Here is a 25,411-nt window from a genome sequence, read left to right as displayed (position 1 = left end):
CCTCACGCTCCACTAGAGCGCGCTGTCGATGGCAGATGTCAAACGCGCTGTGGAACAGCGAAATTATGTGCATGAGCTAGCATCGACAGCTAGGATGCTGTAGATTTTTACCGATTAGAAGGAAATTTAATCGTGTTGGTATAGTTATCCGTAAGCAGATCAACGCTCTGTCCAGTGTGCTTCGCCTCTGCAATCAAATTATTCCTCCATCATTCGCGTTCTTCTATCAATTTGGGCAATTTTCTTTAACGAGACGGTAAGCACCTTCCGCTTTGTTATGAGCATATGTTTGTGAATATGTGTTTGAATGTGTGCAAGGCGTGTGTGTTTCGATGAAAGCATAACATCATTAGACTGTTTGCTATGCGATTCGCGGATTTTCCGGCACTTTCCATACCGGCCGCATGGAAATTAGTGTCTCCCCGTGCATGGCAGTACAATTAAACCAATTATAAATACAATTATGTTGGAAAGAACTGCAATGTTTTGCTTTTCGTTTCAGCTTTAGCAAGCATCCCTAACCTCAACAGTCGGAAAAGCGCCTTTCATAATGTCGCACACCATTCTTCTGGTACAGCCGGGACAGCATCCCGAAACACGAACCTACAGTGACTATGAAAGCGTCAACGAATGCATGGAGGGTGTGTGCAAGATCTATGAGGAGCAGCTAAAGCGACGCAACCCAAACACACCGACCATAACATACGACATTAGCCAGCTTTTCGATTTCGTCGATCAGGTAATTCTTTTGGTATTTTAGTACGTCCGTACATCCACCTTCTCGAGTAAACAAATGTTTTTTTTAAGTTGATTATAAACAAACCTTCTGTATCGTTATACAATAAAAAAATACAATAATAAGACACAAGAAGATCTGTGAAAGCTATCGTAAACTTGGAATGCGAATGAAAATATAGCATATTCAAGAAGATTGATTATGTTACCAGAAAAACGACAGAAACGAAAGGATTTTAGGAAATAATTGACATCAAATTGTTGAACCTCCACAACCAAGATAGAAGAGGGTCATTATGAGTGTAGAGTGCTTAGCGAACATCTATAGTTAAAGGTGCACGGAGGGACATAAAAACTGATTCACGGAAAGAAAATTAGTTTATTAGAATTAGAAGATTGTCTAATATGTGGTTTATTGATAGCAGCGCTGGTCTTTATACAACAGGACCTAGGAAATATTCCATTCGGACCAAACCACCGTAACAAAGACTAACTATGCTACGATGCTACGTGGTAAAAATAAGTCGAAACGGTCAGACCGTTCTGAAGGAAAAAAAGAAGATTAGTCTTTACATGCTTCACAAACAAGAACATTCCTCAATGGTGGAATAGTTCAAAGAGTATTGGCCGCACCAGACTACAGTAAAGGATTATAAAGATCAAATCCGTAGAATTAATCCTAAATTTACATTTGCTTGCAGTATTATCTCGTAACGTTCGCTTGAAGTAAAAGAAAATTTGTAGACAAATATAAATTGAATGTTACACTGCAGACGATCGTTAGGGTATTAGTAAAACCAACTGTTACCTGCATCCTTAAAACCATGTTTATGTCAATGATAGAACGCAGATGATGATTACTCGAGTATTAATACACTTTTATATTTCTCTTGCAGCTTATAGATCTAAGCTGCCTTGTGTACCAGAAATCTACAAACACATACGCACCGTACAACAAGGAATGGATAAAGGAGAAAATTTACGTACTATTGAAACAGGCAGCCGGTAACACTGCGTAACAATGATTCTATCTCTGCACCACTCTTCAGTTTCTACAATTTCTTTTCTTATAGCTTGTAAGCCAACCATTAGTAACCTCTTAATATCCCTTTAACTTTTCCTGAACGATGAACTAGCTCGGGCGTAGGTACAATGCTACATATTTTAGATTCTTTTATGTTAAGCGCTCGGATATCCTTTTATAACACTACCCTTACAAATAGTTCATCCAGAAAAGCGCGCCTAGAAACAGTCTCTTCCCGAGTTATGCGGATTTTTTGTAATTTGACAATTTTCAAAGATTGTTATATGATTGTGTATCAATTTTATTTGTGACAATTTTTAAACACTTGACATTGCATTAGTATAGAAAATATTGTTTTGTAAAACTTTCGTGTCAATTAGTACCAATTTTTGAAATGAACGTAGAATTATTTATTTTTGTATGTGCTTTTAGCGTAAAAATATGTATGCGATCCTTCAATACGACATAGAAATACCGTGCTAAATGATATATGAGTTGCGCGGATTTCCCTGGATCGCACTATCCACATAACTTGGGTAAAACTGTACGGATATTCTCACATGTTCTCGTTTGAATTCGTCCCACAGCACTAATTCACGTTTATACCAGCCCACTCAAGCTGTAGTGCTAATAGAATATCAAGGAACACATGCATTTTATCGAAAAACAAAAGCAATAATTTTAATTTATTTTTACACGTCTGCACTAATTGTGTCTTTTAAAAGAATAACAGGAAAATTAAGCAATACATTTTCATATGCTCTAAACCCTTATCTTCATAGTGGAATAAATCTTGCTTTCTGTCTGTCTTAACAATCTACTAAGTGATACAGCTTTTCCATATAATGTTGGCTATCTATACTTATTTTTACCACGTTTAATTCAGTTCTGCTCAAATGCGTTTCAAGACAAAACTTGTACGGTAGTGAAGTTTGAACGATGTGAGACGCGAACCTTCACGGGACTGGCCCCAAAATTAATGTATCGCTGTTATTGATTTAAATAAGCATTCTGTAAAAGTTTATTTGCGAGCAGATTACTATGCATTGTTATCGTCAGGGATAGTGTTATTTGAGGAAAGAGACAAATAAAATGTACTGTAAGTAATACAAAATGAGTTTAAAATATTTTCACCTATCTGCTATGAGTGTTTGCAACTTTCGTGGAAATAGTTTTACTTTATTGAGAAAAATGAAAGAATGAAAGGTGTTGTTGAGAATTATTTATAGAGATTTTGGATCTGCTGGGTCACTTTCACCTCTGATATCAAAGATTAGTTCCATTTCTCGTGAAAGAACATTCGATTTCCGTTCTGTTTGGGCATTGCAATTGTTTGTTAACAGCCGGTTTGTTTATTTGTTTCCGCTGTATTCCGCTAGGTGGCGCAGGGAGTGACAGATGTAGTTTTCAGTTGTGTGCTACGACGATTCGAGCGCTAAACGAACGAAGTATCTTTCCATCATCGTAAAGGATCGTATTTTATCCCCAAAACTCCAGGATTTAAGAAGACGGTAAGCTAATTTCAATGTATGTTTATGAAAAACCACCCACCATTACGATAGTTACGCTGTAACCGAGTTTATCCGGTGTGTTACAACCACCCGGCTTCTTGGAAAAGTTTATCTTCCACGTGTGGTACGAGATACATGTACACTTCCCGATAGAGCTTTAATGTTTTGCTTCCTGTTACAACGTAATTTGTTTCCAGATTCTCATAATGCAGCAAGTCATTTTGTTCATACAGGTGGAGAACGATGTCAAAACTCGCACCTACCGCTTTTGTCCAAATGTTACTGAGTGCATGGCCACTGTGTGGGGGATCTTCCAGGTGATGACGATGAACGAACACTATCACGGACCGCCGACCCTTCATAATGTAGGGCAGCTAGAGGAGTTCATCAACAAGGTAATGATATAAGGCCGTATGATTGTATTAAAATCAATGCTGATGTTTTCTTCTTGCACACACAACCTCAGCTTCCGGATCTCGCATGCCTTGTTTATCGAGAAGACTTAGGAGGATATGAGCCCAAGAACAAAAACTGGATTATAGCGCAGTTCGTACAGTTATTTGAGGCTCAACAGGGTAACAATATTTGAACATTCCCTTCTTTCATATGTTGCTTCAGATTTTATACATTTCTGATTCCCTATTATTTTGTTTTTAGGTTACCGTTGGAATCCGGACTTATGAACTAGCTCGAGCCATCTACCATTTATCATTTTATTCTCCATCGAATTTCTTCAAGTTCGCCTTCGAAAGACGAACGTTATTTTCATCTATACTCTCGGCTAAATCTGCCAGGCCATATGTTTTAAGACAGCCATTATTGTTAAACATGACCAATAAATAATAAATCTACACAACAGGATGTCAAGAACATCCTGTAAGTTAAGTCTTAGAAGCGTATGATTTAAATTCCACCAAATATCGCAATACAACAACATTTAACAAACAAATCTATCCGTCCCAACTATGCATAGTTTTGCTGCATTGCTAGCGCAAGCAAAACAAGTATGGAAAATACACATCCAGACCGTGCGGTTCCGAATGTGTGTAAACGGTCCATTTTAATACAATGTCCAGCTTTTTCAGTCATTCGCTAGAGTGCGTTGTCGTAGCTGTCAAACGCGATGTGCGCGGCGATAAATTATTTACAGAAGTAAACATCAACAATCGGGAGACTGTAGATTTTTGCCGAATTAGAAGGAAAATAATCGAGTTTGTATAGTTATACGCAAACAGAACAACGCAGTGCAATCAGCAGTGCTTCGATTCTGCAATCAAACGGTTTTCTTGTTTCTATATATACCAACAATTGCCGGGGTTCTTCAATCAATTTCGGCGTTTTTAACGAGACGGTAAACAAACAAACCAGCATAATTATAAACACAATTATGTGGGAAAGAACTGCAATGTTTTGCTTTTCGTTTCAGCTTTAGCAAGCATCCCTAACCTCAACAGTCGGAAAAGCGCCTTTCATAATGTCGCACACCATTCTCCTGGTACAGCCGGGTCAGCATCCCGAAACACGCACCTACAGTGACTATGAAAGCGTCAACGAATGCATGGAGGGTGTGTGCAAGATCTATGAGGAGCAGCTGAAGCGACGCAACCCAAACACAGCGACCATAACCTACGACATTAGCCAGCTTTTCGATTTTGTCGATCAGGTAATCCTTTAGCACGATTAGATCCTTTCCAGAATGTTCGTGCACTAATTAACCTTTCTTTGATTCACTAATAAACAGCTGATGGATCTTAGCTGCCTTGTGTACCAGAAATCTACCAACACGTACGCACCATACAACAAGGAATGGATAAAGGAGAAAATTTACGTACTGTTAAGGCAGGCGGCCGGTAACATGGGATAATCATTGTTTGGCAACGGTCGTGTTCCATGTCGTTTTAGCAAGATTGTGTGGAAAAACTCTTTACAAACATTCCTTCGATGTGTGACTCGCCAGCGCAATGCGTGAGTATCGGTTATTCCATTATTGAGTCGACAATGACTTGAGGAACGCGCGTGAAATTTCTGTACATTATGGAACACATCACGAATAGATATTTATATAACCCAAACTCCTGCTAACATATTGAACTAGCAGTTTTATAAGTATTCTTAATATCATATAGATAATGTCGTTCCTTTCAAGTCATCGTCGGTGTTCTTATTACCATCATGAGTTTCTACTTTTGGCTCTACAATTGGAAGCCAACATTCCTGTCTTGGGCTGCAGTTTTGTAGCCTGTCCTAGAAGTATATTTAGCAATACATGTCCCAACCATTTTTTCTATACCGTATCAAATTAGCACCAAAGATGAACAGTATAATTTTGAATCCTAGTTTTAATGATTGATTTAATTTAAGTTTTTAATTCAAGCCAAAACTACCTAGTCTAAAATGCCGCGAGTGCTACTATTTGACTTAAAAAAGCAATTTTTAACTGAAACCGTAATTTATACTAAAAATACGTTACCGGTAAAAAAGAAAAAGAATGTGTTCAATAAAACTAAATAGAATTTTTCTACAAAAGAAAAAAAATACTTCCATGTGTTAAATATATCATATATGACAACTGCGTCAATATAGAATGATGAAAAGAATTAGAGGAAAGGAAAATGTTTCATCAGATTTGTTCGCTTGTTTTGCGTCATCAGCACGATTGGGTTTCAGTTAGAAATGGACTTAATTTTCAGCATCGTTTGAATATTGCTTTTCTGCGTTGTTTTGAACTGCGAAATTTACAACCACACGTTCCACTCAAGTATGATAAATAACCTGCTTTATAGTATCAACTGTCCGGTTTTCAGTTGTTAGCTATTTTTACTCACCGCTACCGGCACGATGTAGTGTATATCTTGCAAACCATGATGAGGATCTTGTATTGGTAGACAAATCTGTTGACAGATTCTTCACCTGCAGATTAACCGGTTTGCCGAATTGACGACAACCGGAAAGCGAGAACTTTTGTAGAATGACGTTGATAAACTAATGCGGCTGTATATGGCTACTTTGGAATTGCCATTATCTTCACCAACTATACAAAAAGGAATACAAACGTCATTCGGAACGTCATCGGAATACAAAAAGGAATTGCGATATTTAATAAAAAGAAAAAATCCCCAATATTTCATTTGGTACCTGACGACGGGTGGTAATTATTTACTTTGAACAGCCCCTTTAAGCTGCAAAGCTACTTTGAACAGGCAGCGGGTTTGCTATTAACGTTAATAACCCCAAAAAAACAACAATATGTTCTGAATGACACGGAACAATTTCTTTAATTCGTTTCTTTTTACAGCGTTTATTATAGCCGTGTGTGCGGTAAGGTACAAACATAGAACATAGCAGAACAGACGGAATCTAACCTGATAAAGTAAAGATAGAAACATATACGCTTCAAAACAGCAAAACGCCCTTCCGTACACTCCCATACCCGGCCGTATGGTCACGAATGATTCTCACAACTCACTGTCGGTTGCTTACGCACTGTTGCCGCAATGCAAATAAACTTTAGCATCCGCATAAAAGAAAAGTACGATGTTACGATTCAAAAGTATAGGATAAAGAATGGTGAAAAGCGCTCAATAATCGGTCGACCAAACAACAACCAACCTCACTGATGTACGCGACCCCGCGCCGATGGTTCAGCTTCCACTTCATACTCAAACTCGAGCTTGGGTTTGCGGAACTTGCGCGGTTTCTTCTTCTTCTTCGGTGTGTCTACAGGTTTCGCCGGGGATGCTGGTGCTACTTCCTCGTCGTCGTCCGATTTCGGTGGCTGAAGCGACACGTTCGGCACATAGTCCTGGGGTGGGGAGGGAAAAAAAAGATGTAAACAACAATTACCATCAAAGCCTATTTGAAAGTTTACTGGCGTGCCGTTGATCTGTTAATTCTTTGCGAGTTAATAGACGCTAACCGTGCCGGGTCTCTGTGGGGTACGGCTAAAAACGTTAACGCAATATAATGCGGGTGTGTGGGCGGAGCTGTGGCACCCGACCGGTAAGTGAAACCGGAATTGCAAGTTTCCGCGCAACGAGTCATCACATTGCACAGTGGATGGAGGTTAAAGAATTGTTTAGTTCCATTTACGGGACTGAGTGGGCAGGAGAAAGAGAGCTTTTTGCGCTAAATGGACACGTGCTACGCTGCAGTGCATGTGACACTCACGTGCTAGAATATGGTTCAGCCAAACTCGGGCAGATGTGTTGCTATTTATCCTTCAATATCGCAATGACGTCTTCACTAGTAAGACCAAGTAGTTAGAGGCCGCATTGTGTGTTTGTAATCTAACACCGAACTGGTTTTTCTTTTTTGTTGTTGTTGCAAAAACATGCAGTTCCAGAGCTTGCAGTACAGTCAAATGTACTTATAAAGTAGTGTAATCCGTGCGAATGTTTGAAACATTGGACGAAAACCTTGTTATTTATATGAAAAACCTGATAAAATCAAAAAGTTGCTAACAAATTGTTCTTGAGCTTGAGTCATGAGCATTTCTTTCGCAAAGGCACTGCGTCGTTCACCAAACGTATGAGAAACCAACAACCCACTCTTCCAAACAGCATCAGAATGTCTGGAGTTGATTTGTATTCTCTTCTGCTTCGGAAATATTTTTCCTGGGTTCGGTAACTCCATAAGTTCCTCGTTTGGAGAATTGTTCTCCCAAGTGCATCGTAAGAAGCTCTCTTGGATGTTATTGTTTTCAATTCTTAATCCCCACACTGTAGAACAAACTTCACAAGCTCATGAACGGTTGGCTTTCCGGTGTTATTGATCTGAGCAAACTTCTGAACATTCCAATAGCAGATCAAAGTTTTTCTTTGACGTTTCCTTTTGAAGTCAGCAATAAAATGATCCAAGGTTGTGACATTTTGCTTGTTGAAAGGCATATTTCTTTGGAGCAATTAGATTTGCTCGTTATACGTACTTCTAAAAAGAAACTATTGCGTTAGTTGGCCGTGCATCAGTAAGATATCGAACAGTATGAGGTAAATGTAAAAGAAATAAATATCAATATCAATGAAAACTCATAATAAACCGCATGAGAGCGATTGAGTCTGATACACTATTTGTCTCCGATTATCAGAACATTCATCAACAGAAGCTCTCAGTAATATTTTCCTCGCGTAATTATCATTGCCTCAACAGAGATACCCATCAATCGCTCGCATTAGAACAAACGTACATGGGTAGACAGCGCAGATCTTATCCATCGTGTCCAAAACCAATGTCCAATGTTGGATGCCGACGGCAGATGAGGAAACGCTCCACTGGCTACACACGCACACACGCTGTGCTGTTGGTGGCGCTGGTGGCTGGATGGCAATGCGCAATCTCAACACACCCGTGCACACACATGTTGCTCTTGAACTTCGCTTGAAGGTACTAATAAGCGTGGTGGCACACCGATCCCATTTGCACAACTGCCGAAGCAAGCATCTGTTTTTTTTTTTTTGCTTTTCAAGGAAGTAAGCGCACACCAAACGGCGCGAAATGGCCGGGAAACCCGGTACCGAACCACCGCGTGGACCGAGCAAAACGCGAAGAAGTAGAAGAGGAGGAAAACAACAACAAAACGCCACCGAGCTGCGGGCTCGGACGATATGAAGGGTACGGAAAAATAAATACATAACACGAATCGCCATGGTCATGGTCGGGCACGGATGGTTTGTTTCTTTTTTTAAAGCGCACGGTACCGGGAAAAGCCGGCCACGCACTGGAACCACCTTCAAGGATGCTCCAGGGATGAGGGACATTCCAGAATTTGGTATGATCGTCTAAAAGGGAACAAAAAAGTTAAAAATATACTTTTCTTTAGTATAAAAATTTAATTTTACTGATGTTAATCCTCCCTGTACGGGGTTGATATCGTCACGAATTAGCAGCATCTGATTTTATGACCATCTGTCCCATACAAACGGAAGTCAAGGATCATCAGTTAGCAACCTCGAGAGCCGCCAAAAGCCATCGTTGTGGTGTTACTGTCCGCCATGTACATTATTATTGCAGACCTTCGGACACACACACAACCGCAATAAGGAAATCCGAGCTACACCAAGAATAATAGCGATGGTTTTAATTGCTGCTTAATATTCATACCTGAACTGAACATATTTTTCTGCTAAAAACTAATAAAAGAGCCTCACACTTAAATTAAATGAGTTGCCATTGCCTTGTCACCGTGCAAACGACTAAAACTACCAATTAACGAGATTATATTACTATTAATTACTCACAAGATGCAAACCCCACTGCTGTGTAGGTGGTGATGCTGCAAGCACACCGACGCCCCACAACTTCAGGAATCGTTTGTTTGTTTTTTTGTTTGTTTTGTTTTGGTATAATTCTTTACTATTAACACATAAATCCGCTCACTTTACTTCCTTTCTCGTGCGTCCTCCCCGCTAGCGAAGGGATGGCCAAGTTCAAGGAAAAACAAAACCAGTCACGCCTCGCTGTGCAAATGCGACAAATGGGTGAAGCGAGATGGCGACAGGGGTTTATCTATGAGATATCAACGATGTAATGAAACACTTGCAGATCGGAAGGAAACGACACTGGAGGTTGCAAATAAAATAAAGCCACTTTGGAGTATCGCTTTTGGTTTTAAAAATGTTTACACAAAACACACGGGCACGACACTTTGTAATTGCGCTTCGAAATAAATGCACTGAAAGCTTTTTGCAAGCATTAAAAAATAGAACTTTTATTCTTGCTCATAATTTCCCGTGAACGTTTGGGAGGATCGGGTCGTCCTGTGGACGATTAAATTGCGTTTGCATTGTAATGTAACATAAACGCAACGACTGTACTGTAATTCAAAAATAATAAACTCACTACACACGACGCGGCAACATGTTTCGAACGCGCGCGATAGCAATCGTGAAACGGGAAGCGGGTCACTAAGGTACCGCCGGACACGGGTAACGTGGTGCGACTGCTACAACGATCCCGCGGTACGCATTGCTTCGGCCGCATGCACTGCACAGGCCTGCCGGCTGTGCTTTACCTGTTGTGCTTTGTGCCACCGCAGCAGCCCCGTGCGGTTGTTACAGCACACAAATGCACTAGCGCGAGAGTGCTGCGAGCGAACAGGCTCTGCCGGCAGCGAAACATGACGAACGATCCGCTAATATCGCGTCACGCGCGTTACGTTTGCTGCAACTTGCAGCGACACAAAACACACACACCCCCTGCGGCTAGAACAGAATGCAGCCGGGTGTGTGTGTATGTTACGTCAAGATCTGCGATCTCGGTTGCAAACGACGCTGTGTTTCGGTGGGTTTGTCGAGTGGCCAAAGCCAACCTCAACTATTTTTTTTGTGTGCGGATATGTTTCTCAAGATGTATTAAAGATCACCTTGCCAGTATGATGATCTTGCATTAGAACTTTCCAATATGGCCCTTTTCTATTCATTCCAATCCTTTGAGAGGGGTTAACAAGGAAATACATTACAAAATACAAATAAAATTTTGCAGAGGATTACAGTAAATATGTTCAAAAAATGCTAAATATGTTTCATTTTAAATCGATCAACGTTTAAAGACATGTTTAGAAAACGAATATTTCCTAACATATTTGGCAAAAACTATATTAATTCAATGTACAAACAGCTTAGGTCTGACATCACTCAATCTCATTGGATTACAATATTAAAATGCATTTTACTCGAAACAACATTTTTAAGAAATAATTAAGTCCCACTTCGTAACGTCCCTGCATGCTTTTGAAAAGGTATGGTTCAACATAGGTCGAAACGTGGTGATATAGCTATGTACATTTATGAACAGTCAACAACTCGATTTGGTTTTAAACCATTTCGTCATAAATCCACATTTTTAAACTATTCATCGTGAAAAGTTGGAATTAAGCCCTATATTTGCAGCTTATAGCGGTTGAATTATCTTCTTGTTTTTGGCATAACGACCTACTAGGCCATGCCTGCCGTGTCTGGCTTACTAGACTTATTTTATCACGTAGCCGGATAGTCAGTCCTTGCTACGGGTGATTGATCCCGATGGCATTTTAGACCGGCCCAACCCAACCTGGTTGAATTATATAGGATTACGAATAATCTTCTGCTACTGATTGAGGAACGAATTGGGGAAGGGGGAACGTTTGCAGCACATCTTACTCGTGCGTAATAGTGTCAAAAAATAAGAAACAAATGTAAATGTTACGATCGACCAATGTACCTCCATATCCGATCCGTCGTCCGATTCAAAGTCACTGGCCAACTCGACGCGTTCCTTCACACCCGATTCACTCTCCGCATCCGAATCCAGCTCCTCATCCGTATCGCCTTCGACAAACTCGTCTGCCATCTCCAGTTCGCGCCGTAAATCTTCGCTCACGTGCCGCACCTTCTCCTGCACCCGTTGTTCCTCCTCATCCTCCATCTCGCGCTCCTCCTCGTCCATCTCTTCCGTTTCATCTACCTCCACCTCTTCCGCGTCCAGTGCGCGATCGAACGCCGTTTGCGGGAAGTTATAGATGTCCTCGTACATGCCCATCTTTAACCGTTCCATCAGCTCTTTCTGGATTGCATTGTCGATACGGGCTGCGATCAGGGCTTTCTCCTCCCGACGCCGTTCCCGCCTCTCAACCTTTGTTGCCAAGGGTACCAGCATCTTCTGTCTGCGCAGCTTCAATTTTCGCATCCGTATCAGATACTGGGTGATCTTCACGAACCGCTGTTTGCATTTGTTCTGTACCCACCGGTCCCAGAACAGCAGATTCTCTTTGATTTGATACACCGCCTTGTCGAAGTTGCGGGACAGCTTCACCTTTTCCCAGTGCTTGGAAGGGAACGCATTCCGTTCTGCTGTCTTCATGAACAGATAGATAATTCCATTCTCCTCCCGCACCGTCGCGTATTGACTGTTAGCGATCGGGCAGGACCGCCTCGAGCAAAACCCGGTCAGGTTGTACTCATTTCTGCAAAAGTTTTGCGTCTGTGTTTTTACTTGGAACGAGCAGAACTGTTTGCTGATGATGCTCCAGGTGATCTGGAAGTGGGAAATGCGAAGAGGACAACGTTAGCACTGCGCATTCCACGACGATGCATGCGGGTTAGTTAAGTTACCTCATCCTGCTGCATGTTGCTGGTTGATTGATATTATTTCCTGGAACGATTGACGCGTAGGACTATTTTGTCATTTGTTGTAAACTGAATGTATTGAAGCCCAACACTGTAATTGCCGATCAATGCACTCGAAAAATAATTTTAAATACACGCGACGATGTTTACGTGCACCACGCGGTTGCCGGTTGCAGAAACGTCAAAATACGCATCACCAGGGCTGCCAGATTCTGCACCTGTTGAAAGAACAGTGGTCGGTCCTTCGGTCATTATTTTTCAAACGTGTTTGTTTACTTTTCATTGCATTTCGCTTCGCTTTGTCGTTAGAAAAGGAAAAAACTCATAAAACCAACCTGAACAATACACGATTTATCTTTTAAAGGAATATATTCCACTTTGATGCTTTATTACAGAGAAGCAAATTGAGCCGGGTAGCTACAACATGTTGTAAATTATAACAAAAAAAAAAACAACGATAAACGATCAAGGCCTGTTTAGTGGTAGGGCACAGTTGGTTCACCCCGTTTAGGTTAGGCTTTTTCCTTAAGGAGAAAGCTTAAACTACTCATCGGTGCATACTCGACTGGTTCCTGGTCCTTGCGGAACAGACGCGCATCATAACAGGCGTTCGGTGCTTCAGCCGGTGGCCCTATCAAGGTCGCGTTATCTCCATTCACGAACAGTGTTGTTCCTTCGCGCAGTCCCAAAACCGGTGCATCATTCAACTCGTGAAACTGCTTGATACGCTCTGCACGTGTTTCACCCATGTGCTTTCCGTTCGCATCCGGGTCGATGTAATGTGGATTGATGTTGAACGGTACAAGCGAAAGTGCATCAAAGGTTGGTGTATGCACGATCGGCATATCGTTTGTCGTTTGGATGCTGCGCGTTGCCACATTGGTACCGGCCGAACTGCCAACGTATGGGACGCCGTGCTTCAATACCCGATCGCGGATCGCTTCGACCAGCTGATTTTCGTACAGTGTGCGAAGAAGCAGGAACGTGTTACCACCGCCGATGTAGATGGCTTCTGCGTTCTCTACTGCCTCGACTGGGTCGGTGAAGGTGTGGATACCATTGCAGGAGAAGCCCCATCGTTTTAATACACTGCCGACACGTTCGGTGTATCCATCGTAATCAGTTAGAGCGTACGGGATGAACAACACCTTTTGCACGCTATTGCTGAAAAGAGACAATCGTACGGGTACAAAAAATCTAATCCAGAACACTTTACATCCACTATATACCTCTTCAAAAAGTTCGTCATATCCGTCTGGGCATGTTCCAGATAGCCGAATCCATGCATCGCCGAGGATGACATCAGGAAAAGGTTCCGTTTACCCATCCTTACCAAAGAAGAGATTATTTGCACCTGCTAAAAAAAAAAAAAAAACAATTTGAAAACGATCACGATCCGAAGCGGAAACATCTAGCTTCTACCAAAATATCACACCCTCCAATGGGCTACCGCTACGGTAACAATCGCGTAGTGCCCGTTGGTTAAACAGTCGCCCTTTATCAGCACTCTTATTAAAGCATTCGCCCACTCGAAATGCAACCGATTTATGGCCACAAAATACCGATCCAGTGCGCTACCTACCTTTGCCACCGTTTTGCGACAGAGGATCAATCACGATAGAAGATAGATGTGCTGTTGCCTAATCTAATCAGTCTCTTTTGTCTCGGTGCGTATTTCAGTACACCTGCCTCACTGAATGGCACCGGAATGCAATACGGACGAACGAACAAAAGATCTTGACCTGCAAACACAATGGACTGTATACGACTCGACTGTATGGCGACGTTGACGTTTGTTTCGAGCGCTCTCTGGCGTTAATCGTTGGAAACTGTTTTTAAATACATGCTAACGGTAGGCACAGACTTGCGGGAATCACCGAATATTACGGACGAAACTAGTACGATATTGTTACCGAATTTGCAGCAGTTTATTGGGGATTTTTTCCCCTAAATTCTTATCGTACTCCAACAGTATAATGGCAGAAGTATGCTTATCAGGAGATTACCACAAACTCACTGTTGTTGCTGCGGTTTCTTTAAATCTTTTTTACCAATCATCTTTGAAGCTGTAGTGATGATAGTTGTTATTTCCATCCTCTTGATGAACTTTGAAAAAGGAACAACACAACCCGTAGTTCAGTTTGTTAATATAAATTCCACTTTAGGGTCTTCCTATACACGTTGTACACCGTATTCAGATCTCGACTAAAGTGTGAAATATCAGTCTATCGGACTATCGAACGTATCAAAGTGCACCTCCAACAATATACATGACACGTTAGATTGTAATGATGGATGCAACATACCAGAAAATGGATATCTGGGGCTACTCCTCCTCAAACCCCCAAAGACAATGACACACGAACAACGAGCACGCATGGATTTATCAACTTTTATTTGCCTTTTTCCATTGGATTTTCGCATTTGTTTTACTTAACTGTTAAAATTTTAACTTTAATTCTCACCAATATCGCATTTCCGCTTACTCTCCCCCCGCTCGTTCGCCCTTCGCCTGCCCCTATTCCTCTTCATCAATCGCTGCCCATTTGCCTACCAGTAGTGTAACCTGCCTTACCGATTACGAAAAAAGAATGGTGCTTTTGTAAAGTCTTTCTGTAATTATGTGAATCTGTCTGTGTGTGTGAGAGCATGTGATCTTCTTCTTTTAAATTGTTTCAAGTATTGTAATGCTCGATTGCAGTTTGTGTATGCTCTTGCTGTTTTAACTTACGCACAACTGTTTAACGAGTTTTGTATTACATTTTCTTTTCGCAGTAGTACACACTGCTGACTATGTGTTGGTTAAATGGGTACTTTTGTGTGTGTGGTGTAGTTGTTTGTTTTAAACCTATTTTTTTTTGTATTACGGACACTCAAGAACGAAATACGGTAGCTCCTTCTTTCCCACCCCACTAGGGCTGATGAGAAAACTTCAATTTTCATGTACGGGCGATCTCATTTTGGTGTCTATCGCAAACGTGGTTGATTTCTTTGAACTGTTGCGTTTTTCTCTCCCTAGTGGTACTGGCGAGGGAGTGTTAAGCCTAAACTTACAAAGTAAATTAGTAGCTCCACAATCTGCCGGTCACCAGTATACAAAGGAAAAAGAAAGCAATGGTTCTCTGCTGGCCATATTGGTGGAGCGTGATGTAAGGACAGTGCTACTGTGACATTATGCGGGAATTCATATGTAGTTTTGCACGAGACCGATCGATCGAGAAATAAATCTTTTTCTTTTAACGTTGCGGCATGGCGTAATGGTTAATGCAGGGGAAACTTTAATCGTAACCAGGCAAAAGAAATATCTTAAAATGACTGTCGAGCAAACAAGCATTTGCGCACACGCCCGCACGTTGATTGCTGTTTCTTTTAGAAAGAGACATCAACCAACCGATAACTCCCATCGAAAGTACCACCTATGCTGTATGTTTTGCTGTCGAAAAATTTAGTGCGTAATGCTATACATAAAGGACACACTGGCTGACCGGTCAACCAGGACACTGATGAACCAGCGGTAGATTTAAAAACAAAACCGTATTGCTATTATTACAAAAGGAAGAAAACTTAAATGTGATTGCGCGCACGTGTGTGTGAAGCGGGTACGGTTGCAAACATATACTTTATCAATTCTTTACGCAAATCTCGTTGCATTCCGGTTCCGTCTTCGTTTCACACACTCCCACACTCACGTTGCTCATCGCATTTTGGCTGGCTTCTGGCTATTCAGCTCAAAAATAAAATTAAAAAAAAAGCTGATGGACATACTTTCCTATTCCCTTTCTGTTGTTGCCCGCCCCGTTATGCCCTCGGTTACGTTGAACGGATGGTGGTTACTAGCTCAACTTTACCTTTATGTTTTAGTTTAGTAGAGTTTTAGTAATTCCCTCATAGCTGCTAATTTCATACGCACGAGAGCTTATGCTTTCGTTTTCTCTCTTTCTCTCTCTCTCTTTCGCATTTACACTTAAATCCTTATATGGTATATTAATTCCTTTTCTTTTTTTGTTTTGTTTGTTTGTTTGTATTCCTTTAGCTAAAACATGTGCTGCTTCCAAAAGCAACTCCCTGCTGTGAAGCAGCTAAGACTATGTACTAGAACGCTATTATATTCTTCGCATTTCTTCCCACTTCATATCGAATAACTTCTTCCGTTCGATCTCGTACCAGCTTCGCATGCACTCACGCATTGCGCGATTACTATCGGTAGTGTCGTCCCGGGTGTCCCAATACACAGACGGACGGGTACGAAAACGAAAACTATTTACAGTTGGATTTGCCTGCATAATACGCCTAACGCAAAGGGATGTAACGTTCGCTAACGTGTACGTTCCGTTACTGCCGGGGAAGGGGGGAAAAAGCACAACAAAAAGTGATTCCTTTTGTTTTTCGTTTGCGCTTTTATTCGCTCCCTGTGATTACTCTGATGCCATGTTAGAAAAAAAAAATAAGAAAGCAAACGCCTGGCTAAACGTAAAATGTACATGCACTGTACCGAATGGTGAATTTCTGCTTTTTTTGTGACAATTTTCTGCTGCATCTTCATATTTGCTGTGTTTTGTTGCCTTCTGGAAGCGAGACGTGTCTGTTGATTTACTTTGATGTTTTTTTTTTTTGGTTGGTTGAACGGATTGCACGGTTTTCACAGAAGACCGCAAACTATTGGATGATTACGCAGATACACTACGTGCAGATAGCTATTTTGTAACGTTTGTTTTTGTTTGTTTTTTTTTGGTTTTATGCAGACAAACAAACATAAAAAAGAAACAACAGAAAAGGTACTCAAAACAATAAAAACAACAAACATGCGTTGCTAGGCAAAGGAAATACCCTTTTTAAGTCTTCATGACCAGGTAGTACATGAAAGAAAAAGAAAAACAAAGATAGTTCCATAGTAGACATACGCGTTAACTGAACGCGCCTCACCTATCGGTTATCCTGCGGCACGATGCTGATTTTTGTTAAAATTAATTATTTAATTCTTGCATGACTTACTAAGGGAGATCAAAACGAATTATTTTTGATTGATGTACTTTACATAAAACAAAAAACATATTTATACGAGCAAAAAAAACAATGGCCTGCTGCAATATTGCTCCCACCTTTCTTCCCGTCCCGTGCCTTCATCCTACTTCCTATAGTTTACCATACACACACACACGCACTACAACGAAGAAATATGATACATTTCCCTACCACACACTTTTCCTTCTTATTGTATATTGTGTCTGTTAATTTGCTTGCTTGTTTATGTCGTTGTTCCTGCTGCTTGTTTCAGCAAGAACAAACTTGCTGTATTGTGTGTGTTTTTTTGTTTCGTTTCCTTGTTTTTGTTTTTTAAATATATCAGTATGAATTATTAGATTGGCAGATTAGTACACATACGCATTACCTTCTCGCTATGTTTGTGCATCTCTCCACACATTTAACGCTTTCTATCGCTGTTGTTTCTTCGCGTTTACAGTCCTTTCGCATGATAATTTTCATTAATATTCACCCTCAACGGACTCCTCTGTGGTGCATGTACGTGTTTTGCTGTGTATTTTGTTTCCTTTGTGTTTTGTTTCGTGCGCATTGCTTTGTTTAGAACAACGAAGAATCAAAATATTAAAAAAATATATATAACACTATTGTTGCTTCGCCTACGCGTACGGTTAAGAATTATAATAAATTATAATAAGTTTTCGCAAGAAACACATGTACGCTATGTATCGATTGATCGCAAAACCTACATACAGCATACACAAACACAAGCGAAGAACTACTCTTTGCGTGTTTGGTGTTATTTTCGTATTTTTTTTTTGCTTTAAAAAAAAAGAAGCACAGAAATCTATTTGGAAAGACTCTTCATTTCGATAGTGTTCCCTTGTTGTACCATAGTCCGCCTTGGTAGTAGCGTACATATGGAAGGGAACTGATATGGCTGTTAACCATGTGCCTTCACCATAATGCTTGGATTCAGCGTAGTTATCGTACTATGAGTCTAACTTAAAAAAAAAACAAAAGAAGAAACTTAACATTGTCTTACGACGCATCGTTTCCTTCGTATTCAAACTTAAATGTCCATTCGTGTTTGTACATCAACTAAATATAAACGGTTGGCGCGCAGTTACGATGCGTCTCCACCCAGTAACGCTTCGATGAATTTTGTATACATTTTCTATACGCAACACACATGGCGACGCTTCGGATTACTGCCACTGTGCGCGGAAGTTTCACGCTATAATGTCCCCACGAACGTTTCTCGAATACTTTCCGCAGAAAGATCTAGAATGGAGACAATCGATAGCGCTGATCCATCGATCTGGTAGGATATAGTATCAAATTCCTCATAAAAACTAGTTTTGGGCTAAGCACCCGACGGCAGATGGCCCCCGGTGCGTTCCACGGTCTCAACTACACCTTTTCTACATCGTGCCGTTCCCAGGGTGCGCCTAGCCAAACTTAACGAAATCCTAATCTCAAACAGATCCAATCAAAGTTGAAAGACGAAAAGAAAGGGGGTGTGAAAAGGGGAGGGGGTCTATTTACATAATTTACTCGCTTGCTTCGTTGGAAGCAAAGTATTTTTTTTTCCTTGTGTTTCCTTTTTGTTGCCAAATCTCTTGTGCCTCAACACTGCCCGTAACAGACCATTGCCATAGATCTGTGATTAATCCGATTGCCAATCACTGACATAGAATTTCATATATGTGCGCGGGTGTGATAGTGTGTTTGTGGGTGTGTGAAAGTGGAAAAAAAAAACATTTTGATTGGAAAATTTTAGCAACAAAATGGGTTTTCGCTGTTCTATAAGGACGAAAGTTACTAAGTAACACGCATAGACACACATTCACCCACGCACACACACACACACCGCAACTTGATGGAGATAAATGTAGCGAACAGTGCGCACAGCGAACGCTCGTGATTTTCTGTTTTGTTTTGTACTGTGGCAAATAATAAACTCTAGCAGCTATATTACACACTGTGCCTTTTTTTCGCGCGTGTATGTGTAATGTTCAAGGCTCTATGATATATGGCTCGATCGTTCGATTCTGACACAGCATCTGTAGCGCGCGCATACACACAGGGAGGACTACCACTTCCATTACAACTAATAATACTAACATCTAGCCGGTGTACTTTTGTTTTGTTGTAGTTGTTGTGTTGTGGACAAAACTTTTCATTGGACCATGTTCGAGTGCCAAATATAAATAAAAACGAAGGTTCGGTCGGTGTCGAGATACAGAAGAATTAGTAACGGGGTGCTAGCTATTGCATAGAAGAAGCTTTGGCGCCTGTCCTATATCTGCTCCATGTGCTGCAGGTGTCACGTGTAGTGTAGCAGTGTTCACTACTAGTTGTGAACATACATTCCAGACTGCTGTTTTTTTGGTTTCTATTCAAGGTTTTGTTTCATATCATTCATTATGATGCTTGCTTGATACCTAGTGTTTCTCGCTTCCCTACATTACGCATCCCTCTCATTTTATAGGCACTGTTGTTTCTTTTTCCACTTAATGTAATTTTGTTTTATATTTTTTATCGCAACACGCCCTATACCCCCCTTCCGCATACACCTTCGCGTACCCGTGCTACGTTCAGTCGCGCAGTAGCTGATGGATGGGCCGGTGCAGTAAGAGTTGGGATGTGCTCTTTCCATCCACCATGCTGTAGTCCTGTTCTATGCCGAGGTACTCCTGCTTGACGGACTGGTGGCGCTGTTGCTGGGTACCGGTGCGTATGGGCGCTATCTCCGCTAGATCCGGGTCGCCGTCACCGGCGGAGGATGTTAGTCCCGGGGGTGCTACGGGCAGCGCCTCCAACGGCAGCTCTGCGCCATGTGGTTGATGGGACGAAGTTGATTGCCGATGGGGTGGAATTATTGCTGCCAGATTTCCGGCCTCTTGCTCCACTACCAGACAGCTGGGTAGGCCAACCGGTGGTGGCTGCAGGTGCTGAGAAGCATGGTCTTGATTGGTGTGGTCGGACGCGTTCGTTGCTGGACGTTCGCGGTTGATGCTAGTGCTGCTGTTGTTGTTACCGTCATTGCTGCTGTGCGCACTACTGTTGTTGTTACTGTTGTGGGTGGTATTGCCGTAGTCGCCGCTGGCCAGAATGTTCGGATTGCTTAGGATAATGCTGTCGCTAGTGTTATCTAGTCTATGGTGCACGCGGTGATTGTTGATTTCTTGCTATTCCTTCACCAGACGGTAAATGTGATGCTGCGCACCGTGCTCGGATGTCGACACCTCAAACACGAACGCCACGCACAGTAGCGTTTCGTCTGTGTCTTTGTTGGATATAACCTACAAAAAGTGCAAAGGGATAGGTATAAGTGTGATGGTAAAGCAAGCGAAACCGTAACGCAATCCACGCACCTGCAGGATGGTGAAGTTCTCCAGCACACTGTTCATCATGTACTTCTCCGGAAGGTGTTTGAGCTTGTTGATGAAGTTAATCATGTAATCGCACATCGGTGACCGACTGATCCGGTACACGTAGCGACCGTTCTCGATGCGGGAGTATTCCGTTTCCACCTTCTCCACCACCTGCTTCCCAAAGGAGCACACCTTTGTCGAGCAGGTAATCACCATATTGTCGTTACTTTCGTAGCTGCAACAAAGAAATACACGTGTGTTAATCAAGCGGTACGCGACCCTGCACTACTGCGGCGGCTACTTACTGACTGCTGACACCGTAGAATGCGCCCGCATCATTCGCGATGTTTGTGTTGAGGTCCGCCCAGAACTTCACGAGGAAGAACGCATTGCTCGGACCCTTCTCGTACAGCTCCTTCAAGCCGCCGGACTTCTGGGGGAACTTGTCGTAGATTTCCTTCACCTCCACCGATTCCAACAGTGGATTGGCCGGCGTATCCGCTATATGGACGAACAGGTGCTTGTGATACTGGGGGGAGAAAAATGGCACACAATTAGCATAACCCACGGTTGACCAATAGCAGACGGTGCAGGTGACTACTTACGGTTTCTTCGGCGCGCAACTCCAGATAGGCGCTGTACTCAACCAGCCGGAACTTGTGCGTTGCAATGGCGCGTCCCTCCCATGGGTGTGTGGGCTGCAGGGCACCCTCCGAGACGGCGGTGGCGGTCTTCATGGGGTAACCGGGCTGGGCAAACGGTTTTACGTCCTGGGAGGTGCTCGGTTGCAAACCCGGCTGCCAGAATTGCTGCACCGATCGAAAACGATACAATATTAGTGGAGCAAAGTTTAAAAACGTTTCTTTGATGCGGGACTTTAGTGTTTTGGTTTTTTTTTCGGGAGCAGTTGAAGCTAAAGCAATCCTTACGCTAGGTAAGCAAACTAATGCGTACAAAGTTGATGGGATAAAACGATATCACACTTTTACGATAGTAGGATTAGATAGGGATAGTTCTTTGGAGTTGGACAGTAGAAGACACTGGACACACTGAAGGTGAACATACGGAGTCAAACGAATGTATGATCATCAGTGACATTAGCTTGTACGCATTACATTTTCTAAGCTTTAATGGTACTTAGTGGTGGGTCGTGAGCGCAACAGCTACCTCAATCGCTCAGCGCAACTAACAAAGCGAGCAGAGAGTGCTCAAAGCTCAAACGAGCGCTTGAGCGGTTCAACCGGATCATTCGTACAAATTTCAACGCGCTTGTTTAAGCTTTATTGCTCTACCCGCTCAATGTGCTCAAGCGCTTGTTTTGAGCTTTGAGCTACCTCGCGCTCACCGCTCACCGTGCTGAGCGCGAACAGTTCGCTCCGCTCATTAAAATGAGCTGCTAGACCCAACACTAAATAGCACAGGATGTGTGTGCTAGATATTAAAACATCTGCTTGACAACCTAACATATCTACTATGCATCTTTATTTGTCCATTGTTTGGACACTCTAGTTATGCTAGGCATTGTGTCTTCCAAGACGCTACATGTATGGGATCTGCGGATCCAGTAGAATCGCTTCGTTCGAAATGCGAACTCACAAGCGGAACTGCATTAGTAGCCAAACAGCCGCACTAAAATTGGAAGCGTGCGCAGTGTGCATTAGTGTTCGGCAAACATCCCAGCGCAACTCCGAAGCATTCCAGGTGTAAATTGTCAAGCGCAGCGAAGACAAACAGAGCGAATCGTTTGCGAAAGACAAAAAAAAAAACACACACACACACAATAGTGAGATAGAGTGGTACGCTTACACCAGCAGCACTAGGATGGTGATGGTGGTACGGAAGATGGTGGTGGTGGTGGTGGTGGTGGTGTTGGTAGGAAGGATTAACTAGGGGAAGGCGACCTTTCGCTGCGGCCATCGTCACGATCTGGGCACTGCTCATGCCGGTCATGTTCGTCGGGAAGACTTTCTCCTTCACACCCATCAGCGGGTGATCCTAGGACGATTGACGGGTTGATAGAGGCCCGCCCCACACATACACACAAACGTACACACACACACGCACACACACAAAGAATAAAGAAAAGGGAGGAAAAAAAACACACACTAACGATAAGACATCCATTCAAAGGTGAGTGGTTTTTTTTTTTTGGGGGAGGAAATTAAGGAATGTTGAGGAAACGCTCGATAGAACGAGTGGAGCTCGCGCGCGTTGGAACACTTGCCCCTATTATTTAGGAAGGATACTGTTTGGATAGCTTGTACGGCATATATGTCTGCACGTGTGGGTGAGTTTTTCCCAAAACTTTTCTTCCAGCTCCTTGGCAATTCTCCCCCCTCCCGAACCTTCAACCCTATACACTTAACGCCCTCCGCTTACAGTATTGTCCCTTGCGTTCCATCACTTACCACTTTCATTTTGGCCTGGAACTCGCGCAACTTCCTTCTGGCTAATACTTGTATGTGCGAGCTGACCTGCTTCCGAGTTCTCGTCTTGCCGGTGCGTAGTTTGATGTAGCGTGCGATCAATTCATTGCGACCTGGGGAAGATATGGCCAAGAAGATGGAAGGTACATTAGGGGCTGTGTCAGAATTTTTGGCGGAGCTCCGTAGAACAAAAAAAAAACCATACGAATTAATTTAAGACGCTTCTCATCGTGACATCGTCGACAAACAACACCACTAGATACAGCTTGGAAACAACATCTTCTTCGTCTTAAGGAGCAAAAAGGTCCTATTTCATGCAGAGCCTGCCCGCGAAAAAGAACGAGTGGGAAACTCCACTCCTGTCATCAAAATTCTGCAAAAAGTAACGCGATAGCAGCGTTTCGGTGCGGAGATGGTTTGCGGCACGCGTTTGCCCCCGAACGATGTTCAAAAGACATTCTTCATCGTTATTGGACACTCTTGCACCCTTTGCACGCTCCAGGGAAACGAAACCTCCGAAAACCACCCTTCCTCTGCTGTGACTTCTGATGGCTTCTCATTATTTTCCGCTTCGCGCGGCGAAGAACTCCTTCCGCTTGGGCGATTGCAGTGTGCAAAACGTATGGGCAAGAATGGGAGGTGAAAGTACCGTCACACAAACGCTTCTCCCTCGCGTATTCCGCTGTCCCGGTCGCAAGCAACCGGGCGACTACTAATTAATTTCTGTACCCATTCGAGCGAAATTCCTTTCTCCCGCACAAGACTTTACTCTTTTATCCTTGTTGTTGCGTCGTTTGGTGTTTTTTTTGCTCTGTTGTGTTGCTTCTTCTCATTCTTTTCTATAATTCTTTCACCTTTTCGCCCCCTCTTGCGCCATCACTTAGCGTCTTCAACCATGTCCGCCGTTTCGCCTTTGTTATAAAACCTTCCATTACCTTCTAAAATGGTGGAGGTCGTCGTCGGAAATTGGACTCTGTGGGAAGGTTTGGGGGGGAAAAAATGCGCTAAAGTTTCCCTGCACCAATTTCGCTATTCCCCCCCCCCCCCCCCCCCCCCCCCCCCTCATTCCCTTCCCGTTTCACTTTTCCAGCTCTTTGTGTTGTCAACGATATTGCGAGCACTAGCGAACATTCCAATCCGCGTGCACTTTTAGTAATATATGTAAATTATATATATACACATGTATATAACTTATATATACATGTATATGCATATAATATTTATATATATATATACTAATATATACAGCACGCACCGTCTTTAATTGTTATTTTTATCATTAATGTTTACTCTGTTCGGTGGCAGTGTACCACCTTCCGACAAGAACACCGGGGGTTGTAATTTCATCTGCACCTTTATACGATTTGCCGGTCACCGCCCTAAGCCAACCTCGACCCGTGGCTGTGGTGTGTATCCTTTCGATTTCCACATTGCGCCGGGAGAATTTTTCCTTCAGGGGCTTGATTTTTGTGCCGTTAATTTTATTTCCATCACCCATTGGGTGGAGCGGGGTGGTGTCTGGTGCGGGGGTAGAATAATAGGTGACACACTCCAACAACACCAACTCCACACCACAACAGACAGGATAAGCAGAATGTGGACCGGGAGCGCATCAAGCGTGCTTGGAGCTTTCACGCCCCGAGCGAGGCTTTTCTTAGACAGTTTCCTTTTTTTTCGTTTTGTTTTGTAATGCCCACCTTAAAGTTCGGTTCGTTGCGTACACAATGTAAGTGATGCTTGCCCGGGAATGGCGCGTTCATTAATGCTCGCGGCGTGCGCAAATTACACCGTCGGGCATGTATCTTAAAGATGGCGCCTCGACGCGCTGGGTACAATTTGCCGGGCGACACTGTGCTAGACCACGCTACAGGAGAACGCGTCTCCAAGAAACGGTGGCACCTTTTTTCCGGCAAGATTTATTACCCGGTTACCGGCAGGCCAAGCGAAAGCGAAACGCGCAGGATGCACAGCGAAACCGGCAAACGAGGACAAAGAGAAAATTTATTTTACAGCAGTTGGTTTCATTATTTTTAGGGATGCTTCTTTTTTCCATTGTAGCACTATTCGGGGCCAGGTGTGGAAATTATAATTAAAAATAATATCAAAAAATAAAACTTTCTTCCAATTATCTCCTATAATCTTGATCTTATCAGGATGCCCAATTTACCACTTAGTTAAATTAGTTAAACTACTTTAATTGCTGTAAATCTTGTACAACTGCGTCACTACACCTTAATCGACTTTCAGCTTTAATTGC

At 42.6% G+C, this 25,411-nt stretch overlaps 6 protein-coding genes across 6 annotated transcripts in view; 3 read left to right on the top strand and 3 right to left on the bottom strand.

Annotated features, from left to right (window-relative positions):
* Nucleotides 1–550: 550 nt before the first annotated feature.
* LOC128714718 (enhancer of rudimentary homolog) lies at nucleotides 551–1,754 on the top strand. The gene is made up of 2 exons (XM_053809601.1): nucleotides 551–739; nucleotides 1,632–1,754. Exons 1-2 carry the CDS (start codon nucleotides 551–553, stop codon nucleotides 1,752–1,754), a joined length of 312 nt encoding a protein of 103 aa, XP_053665576.1.
* A 1,722-nt stretch (nucleotides 1,755–3,476) lies between these two features.
* LOC128718138 (enhancer of rudimentary homolog) lies at nucleotides 3,477–3,953 on the top strand. The gene is made up of 3 exons (XM_053811814.1): nucleotides 3,477–3,665; nucleotides 3,737–3,845; nucleotides 3,928–3,953. The coding sequence occupies exons 1-3, from the start codon at nucleotides 3,477–3,479 to the stop codon at nucleotides 3,951–3,953; spliced, it is 324 nt and encodes a 107-aa protein (XP_053667789.1).
* Nucleotides 3,954–4,744: 791 nt separating this feature from the next.
* LOC128718117 (enhancer of rudimentary homolog) lies at nucleotides 4,745–5,134 on the top strand. Its single transcript, XM_053811794.1, has 2 exons — nucleotides 4,745–4,933; nucleotides 5,012–5,134. Exons 1-2 carry the CDS (start codon nucleotides 4,745–4,747, stop codon nucleotides 5,132–5,134), a joined length of 312 nt encoding a protein of 103 aa, XP_053667769.1.
* Nucleotides 5,135–6,880: 1,746 nt separating this feature from the next.
* On the bottom strand, nucleotides 6,881–12,368 carry LOC128708295 (protein MAK16 homolog). The gene is made up of 3 exons (XM_053803273.1): nucleotides 12,354–12,368; nucleotides 11,464–12,276; nucleotides 6,881–7,072 (listed from the first exon to the last, which is right to left on the bottom strand). Exons 1-3 carry the CDS (start codon nucleotides 12,366–12,368, stop codon nucleotides 6,881–6,883), a joined length of 1,020 nt encoding a protein of 339 aa, XP_053659248.1.
* A 512-nt stretch (nucleotides 12,369–12,880) lies between these two features.
* LOC128709141 (probable alpha-aspartyl dipeptidase) lies at nucleotides 12,881–14,027 on the bottom strand. The gene is made up of 3 exons (XM_053804130.1): nucleotides 13,951–14,027; nucleotides 13,598–13,725; nucleotides 12,881–13,532 (listed from the first exon to the last, which is right to left on the bottom strand). Exons 2-3 carry the CDS (start codon nucleotides 13,693–13,695, stop codon nucleotides 12,881–12,883), a joined length of 750 nt encoding a protein of 249 aa, XP_053660105.1. The 5' UTR covers nucleotides 13,696–13,725; nucleotides 13,951–14,027.
* Nucleotides 14,028–20,447: 6,420 nt separating this feature from the next.
* Nucleotides 20,448–25,411, bottom strand: part of LOC128710295 (transcriptional enhancer factor TEF-1-like) — an 80,551-nt gene continuing 75,587 nt past the window's right edge. The window contains exons 5-10 of the mRNA XM_053805348.1: nucleotides 23,137–23,267; nucleotides 22,535–22,723; nucleotides 21,334–21,537; nucleotides 21,034–21,257; nucleotides 20,729–20,963; nucleotides 20,448–20,656 (exon numbers count right to left, since the gene is read on the bottom strand). Coding sequence (XP_053661323.1) covers nucleotides 20,543–20,656; nucleotides 20,729–20,963; nucleotides 21,034–21,257; nucleotides 21,334–21,537; nucleotides 22,535–22,723; nucleotides 23,137–23,267 — 1,097 coding nt within the window. The 3' untranslated portion in view covers nucleotides 20,448–20,542. The remainder of the gene's footprint in view (nucleotides 20,657–20,728; nucleotides 20,964–21,033; nucleotides 21,258–21,333; nucleotides 21,538–22,534; nucleotides 22,724–23,136; nucleotides 23,268–25,411) is intronic.

This window comes from Anopheles marshallii, chromosome X (assembly GCF_943734725.1).
Source record: "Anopheles marshallii chromosome X, idAnoMarsDA_429_01, whole genome shotgun sequence".
Taxonomy (NCBI): Eukaryota; Metazoa; Arthropoda; class Insecta; order Diptera; family Culicidae; genus Anopheles; species Anopheles marshallii.
Note: the sequence above shows the minus strand (reverse complement) of the source record. Positions and strands in the feature narration are given on the sequence as shown.

Coding starts and splice junctions, on each gene's coding strand:
- LOC128709141 (XM_053804130.1), bottom strand. CDS start 13,695: ATGGGTAAACGGAACCTTTTCCTGATGTCATCCTCGGCGATGCATGGA. Junction 13,533..13,597: donor ATGACGAACTTTTTGAAGAG/GTATATAGTGGA, acceptor GTCTCTTTTCAG/CAATAGCGTGCAAAAGGTGT.
- LOC128714718 (XM_053809601.1), top strand. CDS start 551: ATGTCGCACACCATTCTTCTGGTACAGCCGGGACAGCATCCCGAAACA. Junction 740..1,631: donor TTTTCGATTTCGTCGATCAG/GTAATTCTTTTG, acceptor TTTCTCTTGCAG/CTTATAGATCTAAGCTGCCT.
- LOC128708295 (XM_053803273.1), bottom strand. Junction 7,073..11,463: donor ACGACGGATCGGATATGGAG/GTACATTGGTCG, acceptor TCCCCACCCCAG/GACTATGTGCCGAACGTGTC.
- LOC128718117 (XM_053811794.1), top strand. CDS start 4,745: ATGTCGCACACCATTCTCCTGGTACAGCCGGGTCAGCATCCCGAAACA. Junction 4,934..5,011: donor TTTTCGATTTTGTCGATCAG/GTAATCCTTTAG, acceptor ACTAATAAACAG/CTGATGGATCTTAGCTGCCT.
- LOC128718138 (XM_053811814.1), top strand. CDS start 3,477: ATGCAGCAAGTCATTTTGTTCATACAGGTGGAGAACGATGTCAAAACT. Junction 3,666..3,736: donor TAGAGGAGTTCATCAACAAG/GTAATGATATAA, acceptor ACACAACCTCAG/CTTCCGGATCTCGCATGCCT. Junction 3,846..3,927: donor GTTATTTGAGGCTCAACAGG/GTAACAATATTT, acceptor TTTTGTTTTTAG/GTTACCGTTGGAATCCGGAC.